Source organism: Clytia hemisphaerica, unplaced genomic scaffold, assembly GCF_902728285.1.
Source record: "Clytia hemisphaerica strain Z4C2 unplaced genomic scaffold, Clytia hemisphaerica genome assembly, whole genome shotgun sequence".
Classification (NCBI taxonomy): domain Eukaryota; kingdom Metazoa; phylum Cnidaria; class Hydrozoa; order Leptothecata; family Clytiidae; genus Clytia; species Clytia hemisphaerica.
The window spans coordinates 642,634-661,058 of NW_027104328.1; the positions used below are offsets into that span (position 1 = coordinate 642,634).

At 35.2% G+C, this 18,425-nt stretch overlaps 1 protein-coding gene and 1 long non-coding RNA gene across 2 annotated transcripts; one reads left to right on the forward strand and one right to left on the reverse strand.

Annotated features, from left to right (window-relative positions):
- The first annotated feature begins 1,349 nt into the window (after positions 1-1,349).
- On the forward strand, positions 1,350-8,471 carry LOC136817694 (uncharacterized). Its single transcript, XM_067074009.1, has 3 exons — positions 1,350-1,550; positions 2,452-2,508; positions 6,906-8,471. The coding sequence occupies exons 1-3, from the start codon at positions 1,406-1,408 to the stop codon at positions 7,796-7,798; spliced, it is 1,095 nt and encodes a 364-aa protein (XP_066930110.1). The 5' UTR covers positions 1,350-1,405; the 3' UTR covers positions 7,799-8,471.
- Positions 8,472-10,517: 2,046 nt separating this feature from the next.
- On the reverse strand, positions 10,518-11,971 carry LOC136817718 (uncharacterized). Its single transcript, XR_010848142.1, has 3 exons — positions 11,861-11,971; positions 11,432-11,683; positions 10,518-10,970 (listed from the first exon to the last, which is right to left on the reverse strand). It is a non-coding gene; the product is annotated as an uncharacterized lncRNA (long non-coding RNA).
- Between the last annotated feature and the right edge of the window lie 6,454 nt (positions 11,972-18,425).

Consider the following 18,425-nt stretch of genomic DNA (forward strand, 5'->3'; position numbering starts at 1 on the left):
AAATCAGTGATTCCAACCTTCCTATGATTCCTATGGGGCCATTCAAAAAGTACTTTCGTCCAAATTTCCCTATTTACCCCCCTCTCCCCTTGTTCGTCAGCATTCGTTTGGAAGTACCCCCCCCCCTTTGTACGCGTGTTTTAGCTCAAAATTTTTACCCCCCCCCCTCTCTAATTATCTAATAATTGCTAAACAATTATAACATACACAATTGTTTAGGGGATTAAGAATTATCTTCGGTTATCGATTCAAAGAAAAAATGTAATTAGGAGATAGATAGAAAAAGATTTTTCAAGTTAAAAATCACGCTTGTGACAAGCACCCCCCCCCCCCCCAAAAGCAAACGTACACAGATCGACTTGACCTCCCTCCCCCCGTTCGTTTTCGTTCGCTTTTTTGCTGACCCCCTCCCCCCTCGGCGACGAACGTACTTTTTGAATGGCCCCTATGTCTATGAAACTAATTCAAACAGTATCGAACCAAAAAATTCTTGTAAATTTTCAATGGTAGCATTGAGGTTGGATATGTTTCATTTATTTTACATGGTGTTGGTTGTTCAAAAATCTTGACTGTGAGGAGCCTTTAGGCAATGTGCAAATGTCTGTTTAATAACAAATTAATATGCAACAGCTGTTATGACATTATCATTATCATTGCTATTGGTGAACAAGAAAGGTTTGCGGTCAGTATTTACCAGAGCAATTATCATGTCCATCAGCAAAAATCAAAAAGTGGTATAAGTGACTCTGAGTATGAGATTGATTCATGATATGTACCACTGCAACACTGATGACATTCAGTTAGTCACACTAGCGTCCCGCCAAAATGCGTATAAAAAATTAATGGTGCGAAAGAGCTGTATCGTTTACTTGACTGCAAAACTTCCAAAGTGATTCATGAAAAAAAAACCCGGCGCTTTTTAATGAAATCGACATTTCCACCCCCCCCCCGCTTATTAATTTTTGGGAAAATGTTTTTGAAAGTTCCCTCTTTTGTCCCAATTCAGCTGTATTAGCCTCCTTTTCAAATTTTTTCCACCCAGGACATTTTTATTCCAACCCCATCCCCCCCGTTTTTAGCTTTGAGATTTTTTCCAACCCCCCGCTTATTCCAATCCCCCCGGCTATTAGGTACCCGAGAGTATGTCTTGGAAACTTGAACTTGATTCAGGTAACTCTCATCCTTGTTGTTGCGAATACATCCTGTAGATGACTGATGTTGTTTTTTCTGAAAGCTTGATTTCCTAGTGTGACTAACTGACAATCAATCCAGCCCTGACTGGTTGCGGTAAAATGACATAATGTCACAGGACATCACATGGGTGCATATCCTGAATCTCATAGTAGCCTTAATTCCAAATATATAACATATGCTGATTCTTCTTTAGTGTGAACTAAATTCATAAATGGCTTGTGAGGTGTATCCTGACCAAACACAACAACAAAAGATCCAAAGCCTTCAACATTCCATTGCATTCTTACAATCACAACACGCAACAACTTTGAGCTCCTTGCATCAAGAGATCGAAAGGCTACAGAAGAAATGCAAAGGTACATCCTTTTTTAAAAAAAGCAAAATATTTTGTGTTTCTATGATAATATTGTTATAGTTAACTTACTAACTACCACAATTCGGACATCCCCCTTCTTAAGCTTGAAAATTTTCCTCATAAGCAGGGAATTGTGATTGTTTACCTTTTAAATCCGAGTGACTTTGTGCGACTAGCAATAACTCATTTAAAGCAATTTGAAAAACAATTAAAGTCTAATATGTGAGTAGATAAGATCAATTAAAACTGAGTGGAGAGTATTTTTCAAACTGAAAATATACGAAAACTGTAATGTCTTAATGTTTCATTTAATTTCTGAATTTTGTGGCTCCAATTGGCTTGATTTGCTCTTCTGTAAATGTGTGTTTACATTAGGACTAAAACTGTAGGACTTACAAACTTTTTCAAATTTATCTGAACATATTGTATTCCCAGGTGCCTAGTAAGGCCTATCCCCCCACTTGTTAATTTTTCAATTTTTTCCAACCCCTTGACCTTATTATAGGACACCCCCCTCCCGTTTTTTAATTTTGAGACCAATTTCAGTTGTCAAAGTCTCTTATTTATCTCTAAATAGGCAGGTTTTGGTCTATAATTATGTCTCCTTCTTGGGTATTTAGAGGTATGATTTCCAACCACCCCTCCCTCACTTATTGAAATTTGCAAATTTTCCCAACCCCCGTTTATTCTGACCCCCCCCTCCCCCATTTATTTGGCACCTGAGAGTATGTTCCTTTTGACAGCTAATTTGTTGTGTTTTTTTTTTCAAGTCAAAATTTTCTTGTTGATCTTCAATGTCTTCAAACCTATTTACAGTATAAAAGTTTGTGTTCTTCTAAGCCAACAAGGTTGTTGTATTGCATAACCTTAATCCTTTTAAATTTTCACTGATTTATTTTTAGATCTAACAAATCAAGTAACACTATCAGTACCCTCGTCTGAAGTTGTACCTTGTTCAGGTTTGTTCATTTTTGTTAGATTCTATTTAAAAGCCTCTCTTAGTAGAGAGCAAACCCTGATGATCCTTAGCATCTTTGTTGGACGCAACTGCATGTGATTGGGTCAATAAAGATATGATTTTTAAATTTCAATTAAGTTTTTGAGGGGGCCTGCGAATTAGGCCTGGCAAAATTTTTTATAGCCAAAAAAACTGACGCTGTAGGCAAAACTCCTAAACCCATAAAAAAGGGAAAAAATTGACGATTTTTCAAAGTTGAATTAAACGAAAATGATTAATACCATCGGATAGAGCATGAAATTTTGAGCAAAAAATTGTACTACAACAAGTCTAAAACGTAACAGATCTGTTTTCCATCAAAAGATGTTATGGTTCATAAACGTTGGCCCTCTACTACCTTACCTTTTTATCAGACTTTTATCGTCAACATGAAAATATGAGCAATCTAATTGGCTTAAAAAACGCGTTCATAAATGCTGTATTTCATATTTTACCGTACAAATACAAGACTGCGTTCAAAATAGGGGTCTGGTAAGCGAGAGATCAATTTTGTACACTATCCTCAAATGTTTTCTTTTCATTCATAATAGAATAATACACAACATGTTTCAAAAGAGTTATGAAAAGAATGTTTTCATCTTTTTTTATGACCGTTCAATATTGTACTCTGTACTGTGTGATAACTATATAACTATTACTTATCGTCCCAATTGAACAATTGCGCCTTTACAATTACAGTATGTGGCCCCCAAAACGTCTATGCAAATTGAAATCTTTCTAGTGAATTCAGAAAATATCCCTATGTTAAAAATCATTCTTGTGAATTAAGCTTCAACATGTCTAGTTTCTTTCCCCAATTGTTGGTTTGCCGTCACCCGACCGACCCTACCTCGAAACCTGCCGACCCAAAAAATTTTATTGCCATTTTAAAGAAGATTTTTCCTTCAAAAACTTCAAACAATAAAAAATCAAAACTCGTATCTTGTTTGTCTCAAGTGGAAGAATCATAAATTCCCTGCTAGCACTTCTGTTTTTTATTCAAAATTACCTAAATGTAAACAAACTGTTAACCGTCGCCAAAATAAAAAAAATTCCGACCGATCGACCCACCTCCAAAACTTAGGGTCGGGTGAAGGCAAACCAACAATTTTTTAAGCCCAGCCCGACATCAAATCATAGCACCGACATCAAATTACTATCAATTGGTATGAAGGCAATGCTTTACGACTTAAAAAAGTCAAAATTTACTTTTCTGTTTATCTTCATTACAAATGGTTGTTAAAAACGGAGGTTAGTGGCCTCCAAAACGTCGATTCAATTAAATTGAAATAGACCTTATCGGATTTTTTTATATTAAAAAAAAACGATGCATTGTGGGATTGTTTCGAGTGTATTACAATAGAAATCACTTAGGAATTCCTGGAGGGAATTCTATTGTAATACACTCGAAACAATCCCACGATGCATCGCTTTTTTAGAAAAATCAAAAACTCTGATAAGGTCTATTGTTAGAAATCCATCACTTAAACATGTCTCGAATTAATGACACGATAAAATAATTACAAAAAAAATAATTAGTTTTTTATCATTTTGAAAAAAAATCATACCAAAACAATAAGTTTTTCAGGCTTGACTGAGTGTAAAATCCCGCGCAAAATATAATCGTGAAATATTTCGAATTTTCTGAAAAACTTTGAATTACTGAGTTGGTATGTCGGTATATGTTTATACTTTCCAGAGTTTTTCAGGGGTTAATTTTCAATCTTGTTTGACTTTTGACGGTTTGGTCCAAAAAAGGGATTTTCGAAAATAATTTTTGAAAAAAAAGAAGAAAAAAATTAGCCATGTTAAAAATGACATTTTTGTATTTTATTTTTTTTTCGGACTTAAGAGAAATGTGTTAGGATCAAATCTGAAGCCAAGTTTAAAGTACAAACATGGCTTATTAAGGCAAAACCTCCGTTTTGGGGGTTGTCTCCGTTTTGGTGGCCATATACTGTATAACATTTCTTCAATTGGGAACGCTCAACCGTTATTGAAAAATAGTTAATTTAAAGCTTCAAAGGATCATCTTTGCCAAATTTCTTGATGTTACCACGATCTTATGTTTTTATATGATAAAAGACCTCACTAAATGTGCTCTTATCTAGCTTAATTTTTTTGTGCATCATTTGAATTTAAAATCAGCCGAGTTGAGTACAGTTCAAATTCAAGATAATACATGTTTTTTTTTTATAAGCATAACGTTCATAAGCATACCAATACCTGAATTTGTCTAAAAAATAAGCATATTACAAGCATATTACTGAGCTTGCTTTTGAGGTGTGTAAGTGAAAATGTTTAATACAGTACACAGCCTGGCATTAAATTAACAAAAAGTTTCTTCAAACGGCATTTTAATTTTAAAAAATTACAAGCGTAAACGCGGCAATCGCTCACAACTTTCCTGAAAAATCTTATAAATATCCTCATGTATAGCAACGACAGATTTTGAAAAAATTGGAGAATCGAATTTTCGGTAAAATAAGCATATGATAAACATACTTCGAGCCTGAGCCTAAAATATCTGTAAGCATAACTAAGCTTGTTTCCCAAAAAACATATGCTTATAAAAAAAAACATGTAGACCTTCTATGGACCTTTAATTTTTTAAACAACAACTCGAAATTTTGTCACCTGGCTTTGTCACATGACGTCATCAGGTGGCTGAGTAAAAATTATAAATGGTTCGAAAGTATTCAAAACACAATAGCCCAAGCGGAGAGATCATGATCTGATGAAAATTGAGGTATAAAACGTATGATAAGAAATTTGTAGTACTAGGCGAAACCAAATTAATTTATTGTTCTACGACACCCCCTTCTCACAGACCCACTGGAAATATTGGCCAAAATATCGTCCCCAGTGGAAAGATACCCTCAAATTTTTGTCCCCGCTGGAAATGATCAGATAAGCAAATCTGCACTGCAAAATATTGTGCTATTTTCCCATCCCCACTGAATTTTCTGGCTAGAAAACAATGAAATTAAAATCCCCGGCCATAAAAAACATAGGAATATAAATCACCTTCGAGTTTTGGTCCGTTATTTTTAATACCCCCGCTGGCTGATGAAATCCCACCGGGTCTGTGAGAAGGGGGTGTTCTACAGGACCGATCTATCCAGACCTACCCTGTTTTTTCCAAAATTCGAAAAATAATAATATTGAATTAGCAAAGCTGGAGGATGAACTTTATAATTTTTTTGTGGATCTTTTTAATTGAACAAGTTGAAAAAGTGTAAATTGATCCCAGAACTTAGATGAATTTAAATGATCACAATGGAAATGGCACAAAAGTCGCTCATCGATAAATAGGAAAAAATCTACTGCTTCAAAACCTAACAAATTTCACAGATCTTGACCTTCCGACCCTAGATTTTAAGAAAACACTTTAAAGAAATCACTTTTAGGATCAATTTATTTTTACTGCTGGGTGCACCAAAAAAAAGTATACAACTTTGTCGAGATGTTGTGAGATTCAGAATTCGTATATTTTTTTTTTTCATTCTTTTTTTATGGCATAGAGGATGCTCTAACTTGAATTTTGAGCTATCATACATACAGGTTCGAAAAAGTAAAAAAACTGACTTTTTTTTACTGTCGAAATTTCAAAAAATCATTAAAAACAGCGAGCAAACTTTTCTATTGACACTTACGTTCGTTACACATAAAAATACCAAAAAAACACAACTGTGTTCATCAAAACTCGTTACGGAATTTAAGAATATGGTAAAACAAGCCCCATGTGGAATAATACTTTTTGAAAAGCTGAAAAAATTTTTTTGCAAATCTCCAAGAGAGGTTTTGATGTTATGTGTGTGCTATGTGAGAAAATTTTTGAAAAAATAGATCACCGTTCCTCGACTAGTTACTCAAAAAACTTGGGTCTGCATTGAGTTTGCTGGTGTGGGAAATGTTCATGACGTGCAAATAAGATGGACAAACTGTTGGCAAAATATAAGATAAGAGAAAAAAGAATTTAAAAAAAAATGAAATTGTGTTTTTGTCATTTTGTCTTATTTATAGCATCATAGCTTTTTTTTGATGCACCCGGTATACCAACTGACCGACCAACCGACCGACCAACCAACCGACCAACTTATATTTTTTTTTATCATTGCTGATCGATAAATTTCCTATAAGCAGATTCATGTAAAAAAGTTACAAAAAGGGTCGAGAAAAGCTCTGATCGAAGGAAAGTGGAGATTACCTCATGCGCACAAATAGGAAAAACATGTTTAGGTGTGAAATTTTCAGCCAATCAGAGCTTTACTCGACGTTTGTTCGTGACTTTTTTACATGAATCTGCTAATAGGAAATTCGTGTATTCTCGGTAACATATACTTTTCCTTTTCACAGGTCCACAAATCAGAAGGGACTTGGAGGATGAGATCAAAACAACCAAAAGACAAAACAGAGATTTGTTGCAACAATCACAAAACAAAGATAAACGTATCCAGTTATTAGAGGGTCAACTTCGAAGTAAAGAACAAAAATATCATGCAGATTTAAAGAATATTCAAAGGCGTATCGCGGAGCTTGAACATGAGCTCGAAAATAAAGCGAACACGATTGTATATTTGACTTCTACTATACAACAAAAGAAATCGAAGAAAGCTACATTCGAGGGTCATGTGTCAAACCACGTGCTTGATGAACAACAACAACAACAACTACTATCGAATGTTTCTTCAAATGCCGCCAAATCACGATTCAGCCCCACTCCCCCACCACCCATAGTGATGGGCCAAACAAAACGACGTGATTATAACCTACGACGGAGTGGTGTCTCTCCTTCACCAAGCCGTGCAGGAATAATTCAAGATGGTAGCTCACATCCAATGTTAGGTTCAGATTATGTTTTACAGAATACGTTACCCAAAACGAATTCTACGCGTATTTCACAACGTTATAGTAAACAATCGAATTTAGAACATTCAAAATCTAACACTAAAAGAGATAAAGAATTTAAATTGGCAAATCATACGAGACCCAAACCTCCGGATTATGAAGATTTCATCAAAATGAGTCAACCGGAAGTTATACGTAAATCATCTGCGGAGCCTTTACCTCCAATTACCACTCGAAGTGGTCGTCAATTGCGTGAACCAGTTCAAACGCGTAGCCGCGTGCATCGCCACGTGCGCCCAACTGCGAGCGCTTTGGGAGAGGTAGAGACTGTCATAATGGATTCTAGTCTATCTTCACCGGAACGAACAATAAGAACATCCTTACAAAATTCAACAAAGTAAATTAATTTTTTAGAGCTATATTTATTTTTTAAAGTGTGCCTCCAAATTGTGTATATTTTGATTTTATTTTTAAATTGGTGTGCTTATATAAAGTTATGTCTATAGGTCTCCCTTAAAGATTTGAAAGATTTGGATGTTCAGATATATGCACGTTTCTCTATAAGAATAAATTGTATAAGAACATAAGGCTTCGATTGCCAAAATGCTAAGAACAAGCTAAGAACATCTCAAGGCTTTACGGACTCGAAAACACTCAATTTTTTAGGAAAAACGGTTAAAAATAGTCACAAAATGCAGAAAATAAGAACATTTTACAAACAAAAATTTTGATGTTCTTATAAAAAAGAAACGTGTATAAAGTATTAAATTGTTTCCTTATTATAAACTGAGCTTACAGTCTTAGAGTGAGATGAGGTTTTAAGAAGTCTTCATAGCCATTTTGGGACATTTTAAAGCTATTTTGGATAAAGTATGCGCTTAATTTTGACTCATAAAACTTGATTGAAATTTTATGCCATCGTAAATGTCTGTGTAAGCGTTAATTAAAATTATTTTGTAAATAAAAAGAATAATCAGGAATTTAATTTTTTAGTTTTATTTTTAGACAAGTAACAATTATATATCATGGAAATTATTTTTTAAGTTAAAAAGAAACAAAACAAAATATCCTGTCCATGATATGATATCTATGTTATCTGATATTCCGATGGCGGCTTGGCGGCCGCCCACGCTAAAGCTCTAAAGGGAGCGGGCCAATTCCCAATCGGAGAGGAATGATAGTCGGCATTTGATGTGCCGCATACCCAGTCGGGTTCAATAGCCCCTGCCCGTAAAGCTAATAAAACTTTACTTTCCAACTGTAGTTTAAGGCGCTTAAAAATCATTTGTGGTGTTTAAAATCCCTTTTGTCTCAGATATTTTCTTCATGATTGTAAATCATTTGGAGGCTTTGTGAACTCTAAACACATGCTATATTTCTCAAAAAACTCTGCTAAAGGTGCAAAATATTATCATGAAAACGTTAACAACATCCAAATGTTTCCCAATTTTTTTGACGTTCTTATATCGCACTTCACAACCCAGAAAGAGACTTTCACTATGGGAAAGAATATATTTTGATTTTCCAATTAAACTTGTGGAAATATCATTTACACTCAACGGCAAAAGGCGATTCACAGTAGTAACTACTTTAATCGATACAGTGAAAAATTAGATTTTAAGTGTATTTTAACGTTTTTTTAAAAGAATTTTTTTTTAAAGTTCGGACGAGAATTGCTGCTTTAGCACTTCCAATTTCTTTCATTGAATATTTCGATTGTGGTTTCTAAGCCTTATTCGAGCAAATTTGAGTTGGTACAGTGTACTAAAAGGTTGGCACGAAAGATCTGGTCGTGGAAAAAAGTTAGTACATTGGATTTAAAAAAGGTGGTGTTCTGCAATCAAGGTCATAATATTTGAGAAAAAGGGAAATTCACCGGGAAGTTTTGAAAGCACAATTGATTTGTAAGTGCTCAAAAGTAGGTTCGAACGTTAAGTTTTGGCTCTGAGTTTTAACGCTAGACTTAAGACTTAGGATGTCATGATCCAAAAGTTCAAAAATAGTCGAAGGCTCAGAATATGGCATGTAGGTCTAAAGACCCCTCCCGAATTAAAATATTGAATAAGTTTTTGAAAACGAAAAGATATATTTTGACCAAGATTGTAGGTAAAAACGTAAGTGCACACCTGCAATACCCAAAAATGTAAACGATCTCGAGTTGTTTCTTCATCGTAGAACAGAGTAATATTAATTTATCACATGTTCTTTTAATGGGCTAGAGGTAAGCACAGCGATGGTCAAGTGGTCATAGGCGTCAGCGTCTCAAACGAGGGCATCGTTTCCAAGGTTGGAGATTTCAAGTTTTCTTAGTTGGAAAAAAGATAAAATCTAAAGGAAAATCCAACCTGGAAATGTGGGACATTCTCCAAGGTTGGAAATTTTGCATTCTTCATGGCTTGGAATTTTCAAAAATCCAGGTTGAAAAAAGCCAAAATCCAAATTTAACAAGGTTGGAATTTTTTTAAATTCAGTTGGAAAAAATCTAAGTTGAAAAAGACTAAAATCTCAAAATGTGATGGCAGAGATATGGAAAAAGAGATCTTAAACAAGGTATTTGTTTTTGTGATCATTCACTCGCTTGCCTAGGCTCGATGGCTCCCGGTCAATCTCTCGTTATTGTTCACACAGATACATGGTTGATCATAGATCACTCACACAGCTCAGCAGTGCACTATTTGAAACTATGACACAAGTACCCTATTTGCCTCACTGTGCGAACTCACTGCGATTGACTGAGGTCGCTCCGAAGGGACGCCTCACCTGACGGAAACTTACAGCTTGACTGCTCACATTATAGACTGATATCTAGGTTAGATATTTTTCGCTCGAAACAGTTTTGAGCGAAAAATCGATTGTGGTTTTCTCAAAGGACATGCACAGAAAATTGTTACAAAAACGTAATTTCCACATGGATTTTTAACGCTTTCAAAACTGTTTGGAAGAAACACGAATTTCCAACCCAAAAAGTCTAGTTTTTCAACCCAAGGTATCAAATTTACAAAAATATGTAATTTCACAACGATTTTTGACCTTATTTTCAATTCCCAAGCATATGCTAGGGCCTTAGTTTACAAAATAATTGAAGGGAGGAAAACCAATGCACCAACAGCAAAAAATGAATATATCCCAAAACAATTATACTTTCTTGAACTAATAACCATACTTGCAAAAAATAATAATATTTAAAAAAGTTATTTTTCAAAAATTACAAAGAAACACTTCAAATCAAACATAATAGAAAATGGACAAAATTATTGTGTAAGTTGAATTGAAATCAAGGTAATACATAATTTCGGGAGAAACTTATTTCATCCTGTTCATAACCATTGACAAAGTCAAATTTTCTTCCTCTTTAAACATTTAAGGATTTGATCCATGACATATTGGCCCGGAGCTAAAAAGAGAAAAATTCATTTCGCAAACTTCCTTAGCAGGTTTTCCTAACAATCCTCGTTCTCTGGTGTGTGCACAATCTGAATCTTTTTGACAAGAAAAAAATTGGTCACGTCTGGATGTGTCTGCTAATCTACACCATGTCTTCGTGTTTGAGTAACATTGACGCCAGCAAGTTCCCTAAAATTACAGAAATTATACGGGAATTATATAAATACTTACATTTCGTGATATAATATTTACCTTAATGTATGCGAGTATTTTACAGTACTTTTTTGCAAAATACCAAATTTTAGCTTTTACATCATTTAAACCGTTATTGCCACTCACGAAATGTTTCTTAAGACATCATGGGGAAAACTGCAGTTCGAGCCTCATAATAAGTCTATTGCTTTCACTTTTCTTCCATTGGATCTTGCAAAATGATGGGCGAAAATTAATATGAGAAATTAAACTCAAATACCGGGGAAAAGTGTGCTTGGAAAAACTAGATTATATTTTCAGGCACAGTTAACGTAAATTACATAGGATGTTATTGGGTAGTTTCTACCACTAACAATACAAAAGTGATCGTCAATCAAGTAGTCAAAATGCATTTACAGAGGGCTGCACAACCAAAATGCTTTTAAAATTTTACTTACGATTTCTGTGCATCCTGAACCATCACATTTCTTCACATACTTATGACATCCATAGCTGTAAACGTTGTTACATAGACCTCCGAATTTACATTCATGTTTAGGATCCATTTTTTCAGCCACACGTTCATCAATCATATCTTGTAGCGCTTGGTAGAGATTCCTTCCTTGGTTAGAGTCGTCATTGTTTATGCGATAGGAATAAGCAATCGCCAAAACCGCGGTGAATAAAATGAGTACTTTGATGCCCATTGCCTGAAGAAAAATGAAGAAAAAAGTTCCGGTTTATTTTGCTCAACTATAAAATTTGCTTCAATCTAGTCACTCAGATTCAGAGTTTTTGTTGTTTAGCGAGTTATTGAAAAAGTGTAGTGGGAAAACTTATTCGCATTCAGTAGTTTCAAAGAGCTAATCAATTAAGTTTGTACTTACTTTCTGTTGTCGGCAATTTCACTATTGCACTGTACTTCGCTTTAAATTTGCTTTTGGTTTGATTTTCATGTACTACTTTCATCTCCTTTTATACTGAGGCTTTATAATGAGAGCTATTTGGGATTCATTTGTTTTAAAATTCATCCAATGAGGTGCTCGGAATAGAATGTATCACGTTTAATAATTCCCATCATAATTACCGTAACAACTTTTTCACCAATATACTAAATTAAATATTAATGTAACATAATGCTCAAATCCCAAGATGCATATGATGACCTTTTCTCAGACAAATCTCCGCTACAGCATCTCAGCGTGGTACAAAAAAGGCGTTTCTATCTCCCAATAGACCTTTTCATAAGTTACATCAGGAGCAACGCTTACCTCTTTTTTTAAATACTCTTATGGTAATTGATTCCCAGAGGAGTTTATAAGAAGTTCACTCTATTCAAAAAGTAACACTTAAAGTCTCAAGGGATATGATCACTTTGGTAATGGTTTCAGAACGAGGCAGTTGTTGCGTTTATAATAGTTTATGAAAAGGCTCTAATTTAGAGTTCCTCTAAATCGTTTGTGGTTGTAAGATTTCGTTGGAATTTCTTTTTTCGCTCACATATTATGACTTTGATTGTAATGACAATCAATAATACATCCTTTTTCATAAGAATAGTTTTATATGATGAAATCGTAAAAAAAATGTGGACAAGACGTCATTAAAAATTTAAAGGTTCTATTATAAAAAGGAGTGTACGCATGTTTTTTATATAAGAACATCCGAAATTTTTGAAGCCTTGTATTGTTCTTCTAATTTTTAGTTTTTTTTTATAACGTAAATTTCTTTTTGATGTAAAAAAATAAGGCCTCTACAATCACGGTCGAAATATTTTGAGATTTTAAGTGTATTTTAACGTTTTTTTAAGAATTTAAAGTTTGGACGAAAATTGCTGCTTTAGCACTTCCAATTTCTCTCATTGAATATTTCGATTGTGGTTTCTAAGCCTTATTCGAGCAAATTTGAGCTTTTCAACCCTGAGATCCTGATCCTAAGGTCGTAAGTCTTAAGTCCCATGTTAAAACTCAGAGTTAAAACTCTACTTTCCAAACGTTGTTAGGCGCTAAAAAATCATTTGTGGTGTTTAAAATCCCCCTTGTCTCAAATATTTTCTTCGTGATTGTAAATCATTTGGAGGCTTTGCGAAAACTTCAACAATGGTGCAAAGAATCATTATGAAAATGTTAACAACAACTAAATGCTTCCAAAGTTTTTTGACGTTCTTGTTTGTTATTTTTTCTCCTAGTTTCTTTCTTACAACAATATATGTCATGATCATTCACTAAATAGACCTTTTCCAATGCCGCAGACATCTTAGATTGTAGTAGGCAAAATATATAGTGGTGAATAAATCAACAAGCTGACCAATCAGAAATAGCTAGTTTTTTTCATTGGCTGTTATATTTCAAAAATTCCCTATTGCTACTTTGCCTAATAAACAATAGTCAAAAGGATACTGCGTACAAAATTTATCAAAAAGTTATGCGTCATCTTAAATATGGTGTAATAGAAACCAATCCTATACTTTTTGAGTTTATAGCTATACCCCGGGGGGGGGGGTACTTAGGCAAAATGGGTGCCGGGTATGTGCGAGCCATAAGGGTACCTTTTTTCGATCCTCAAAAGTCTCTCAAAGGGGTACAAATTCAAAAGTTAGTCTCTGAAAGGGTCCCAAAATCACGAAAATGAAAAATTTCTCTCTCAAAGGGTCACGATTTCCAAAGATTTTGACCAAAATTTGGTGAAAATCAAACCAAAATTTGGAAAAAATGGACCAAAATTTAGGAAAAAGTCTCTCAAAGGGTCCCAAAATCACCAAAATTTAGTCTCTCAAAGGGTCGATTTTCGATTTTTGGCTCGGACATACCCGTCACCTCGCAAACCTAGTACCCCCCCCCCCGGAGCTATACACTTTCACTTTATGGTGTTTCTGTATGACTGTCTGTGTGCCTAGTCTAACCACCGTTAAATGCCTGCGGGAAGGTCCCTCCTAACTTGGAAAGCCAGAATTGAAGCTATTTCACCAAACCCCTGGAGGGTATATTATTTAGGCTATATCAGAACTGCATGAAAAAAGTTGAACGTGCGCATGTAAAGTTAAACGAATGTAAGCAAACTTTTTTTCAGGTTTTTAAAATAGATTTGTTACACTGAACAAACAGTGAAAGCACCCTAAAGTCAGGTAAATCTATTTTGAAGACCAAAAAAAAAGTTTGTTTACATTCGTTTAACTTTACATTCAACCACTTTTGGATTCAACTTTACATAAGCGTACATTCAACTTTTTTTTACTTTGCCGGTATCTTATTTTCCAAGTTAAGAAGGACTTTCTCCCCCAGGGGGGGGGGTAAATCTATCACGCTGGAGTTCTTTTGTTTATATCTCGGAGAAAAATTTTGTAAACGACTTGAAACTTTCTGACTTTTAATAAAATCTTATCAAGAGTACTTGTGCAAAATTCGTGATAGGCATTGATAATAATAATAATAATAATTTATTTACAACCACCCATTACTGGGTAAGGTTGGACATAGAGTCATGACTCTCGCCCATGAGGCCTATTCACTTCAGAGAGTTACGACTCTATGTCGAGCTATCAAAAAAGAAAAAAAACTTCAAAATTATTTTTTCTTGCTTAAGGCAAGAGTAAAATATTGGTTTAATGAAACATTTTTAAACTCCATAGCTTGGTCAAGTAACGATTTCGTTGGCCGACCTCTTTTAGTGTAGTGATCGTTATTGAAAGTTAGTAATTTGACAGTTCGTGTTACTGGCATACGAATGATAGACTAACGTAATGATGTTGCTGAGATTTTATAAAGAAGCTAACATCAGATGTTCCGATATTATGAAGTTGATTGTTGTTAATGCATATCGATAGTCATTAGCATCCGGATTCACAAATCTGAATCCACCACGAATCATTCGACGGAGGAGTTTTGATACACACATCCAACGGTCAAATTGTTTTTGGGTCAGATTCCAGTTCTGACAGGCGTATACTAGCCTACTTCGCACAAAGCTGTTCAGGAAAAGTATGCGAGTTTTCAGATTGATTCGAAAATTCTGAATTAATTTGACATTTGTTGAAATTTAGTGTTAGCAAGCTGGATGCGGTGGTTTATCTCCTTTTCACCAGTGTTCGGCTGGTTACAATCGAGATAGGCTCCCAGGTATTTGAATTCAGAAACATTGGCTAGATGGCATTCGTTTAATTCGACAATTGAGTTTGGATATGGGAATCTACTGGATAATTGAGAATCATCGTCTCTGTCTTTTGAGCATTGACATATAGACCGAACTTGACGAAAAACATTATCAAGAATTGTTGCAATTTGTAAACTCTCTTGATCTTTCAAGAATAAGACTAAATCGTCGGCGTAACCGCTCCAGGGTAATATTGATAAGTTTTGAGAGATAATGTTTTTTACGAGTCGATAATCTCTCTGCTCGCGAAAGAGAGCTAGTGCTGATTGGTATTTGTGATCAAGAACTTGATATCATCATTTAAGTGTGATTTCTCGAGTATCAGACGCATGACGAAATCGAGATATAAGTTGACAAAAACGGGCTTTCGGCCCACCCGGCGGACTCCAGAAGATGTTTGGAATAATTCTCTTCTAGGTTAGAGAGGTGTGTTGATAAAGTTTTTCCAAATCTTGATCATAATCGGGTGACTTTTTTGTCGGTGAACGAACAAATTGTATCAACAGCCATTTACGGGGTATATGATCGAAGGCGGCTGAGAGATCGACAATAATAGATACAACGGCTGTTTTTCGATGACTGATTTGGTGTATTCTCTTTACTGTGTAAATCCCATCAGTAGTGCCACGGTTTGGACGGAACCCGTTCTGTTCGTCGGTTTAGTTGACATTCGTACCAGTCGCGGATCGGAATAAGATGAATTTGACAACGAGCTTACAGATAGTAGATCCGATACTAAGACCCCGATACTTTGATGCTCCTTTTTTGAGCCTTTTCCTTTCCAGAGTGTTCTCAGATGGGAGTTACCCCAAGCGTTCGGTAAATCTAGATTTTCCCACAGTTGTTGGTGATTCTTGGATTACTTGAATCATATCGGATGTGAACATTTCTTCAGTAGCTCTGCTTCAACGTCATTGCTTGCTTATTATTTTTGAGGAGACGGATGTGTTTTTTGTTTTTTCTATTTCATCGGCTGTAGGTGGGAGGTCGTTGATGACAGTACTGTCAGAAATTTTTCGAAGTTCCTTAACAAATTCGGAAGTGTCTGATTTAATTCCCTCATGACCATCAATTGATGGTCAGTAGGGTGAAATGTTTCTTAAAGTGTTCTAAGAGTTTATCGGTTGGGCAGCATTGTTTTGTTGTGTTGAGGGTATTTCCTGTCTTTTGGCACGATGAATAGCTTTCGATCTGCTTGTTAATAACAAAAGTGTTCATTTTCTCAGCTTCAGCCTGAAGTGTTTCGTTTTGAGATGACGAGCTCGTAGTCGAATCTTTTTACGGATTCGCTTGATATCCCAGGATTAACATTTTTAGATGAAAGCTCAGATTTTGTTTGGAAAGTTCTTGGAGTTAACATCTGTTTTCCATGGAGGTGGTTGAGATTCAGATGTCATTGTAGGAAAGTAGATATTGGCAATTCTTTGATCGTGTTTACAAGTTTTTCGTTTAGAAAACGTTCGCTCTGAGTAAGAACGTCATTAGAGTTAAGCTTCGTGAGACATCATCTTTGAAAAGTCCAGTCATTGCTGGGGTGACTGCTTCGAATCGATTCTCTTTTGACGTTTGGTATGGGTTCGGTTGATGTATCTTGCTTTCTTTGATGTTGGTGTACAAAGGTGTGCAACAACAAGACGGTGGTCGCTATCAAAGTCGAAAGAGTTAAACACGCGACAGTTTGTAACATATTTACGTAACCAACTTGCACAGAGATAAAATCATATACCTTTTCGTCTTCCATCTGGGGAGTGCCACGTAATTCGTCTGCAAATTTTATGCGTAACAAGTATTCATACAGACAAATTTATTCAGTTCAAAGAATTCGTGGAATCGTTCTCCATTGTCATTAACAATCAAACGTTAATTATACTTCCTTCTCGTAACGAAGTGTTCGACCAAGCGGCAGATGTAGAAGCGTTGAAATCTCCAATGCAAATCAGTTTTTGGTTCTTTTTCAATGATTTAATTTGTTTATTCAATGTTCTATAAAACAAATTCTTTGACGACTCGGTGCTTTCCTCTGTAGGAGCGTAACAGTTTATTATTTTCAATGAGCAGCTACGGACGATTGCATCAACAACAATAATTCGAGCATCTACTGGTATTACTTCAATAATTTCTATCGACGAGTCTACTTTAATAACAATACCAACACCATGGGTTCGTTTGTTACTATGTCCCGACCAATGTACCTCGTATTTTTTGCCAAAGTTCGATTTACATAATACAAATTAAAAAAAAAAAAAACAATTTTGATGAAATGATGATGTCATCATTTATGACGTCTTCAAATTTTGGAAATTTTACTCATCTTCAGCATAGATTTTAAGAAATAATTTTCATCGAAATTGCAAAACCGGCAATTATGTTAAAGAACAGCCTTTCAGAATCTTCAAACAGAATCTAAATATTGGTTCGACCATATATTTGGGCTTTTATCTAACAGGTGGAAATTTTGTGATGACGTCATCGGTTTTTAAATGACGTCATCAATTTTTTTTTCTTCCGGAAATTGTATCATGATGGAGAACATCTGTACCAAATTTCATTGCCATAGTTCTTCTAGATCGAAAATAATCGAGGGTGGTAGATTCTACCCCCCCCCCCCCCACCTGGGATAAAAGTCAAAAAAGCTTGGGGCTAATAGGGTTAAAGCTCAAGAAGCTCAATAAACAATAAAGGTAGTTGTTAATAAAATAACAGACAAAGATATATAGTAAAGTTGAACAAAAATATCAAATGTACAATTGAAAACTACAATCTCGGTCAAAATATATTGAGAATTTTGTCTCAAATATTTTGTCCATGATTGTAGCTAAATTTGAGTTGGTACAGTAGTGTACTAAAAGGGTGGTATCAAAGCTATGATCGTGGAAAAAAGTTAGTACATTGCATTAAAAAAGGTAGTGCTCTGAGCTGAACACCCCCTTCTCACAGACCCAGTAGGAATATAAAACATCGAATTTAGTGTTATCTTTTCTTTGAGAACTCGAGCCCCCGGGGGGGGGGGGTACATAGGCAAAAATAGGTGCTGGGTATGTGCGGACGGTAAGGGTCGGGTTTTTCACCTTTCAAAGTCTCTCTAAGGGTTACAAAAATTAGTAAATTTCAAAGTAGTCTCTCTAAGGGTGGGAAAAACCACGATTTTTAGAAAAAAAATTTGATTTTGAGAGAAAAAATTACAAAAAAGTCTCACTAAGGGTAGGAAATTTTTGAAAATCTGAGAAAATTTTTCGAAAAAGTCTCTCTAAGGGTCACTTTTTCACTAAAATTTGGTCTCTCTAAGGCGGTTTCGGAGGTCCCGTC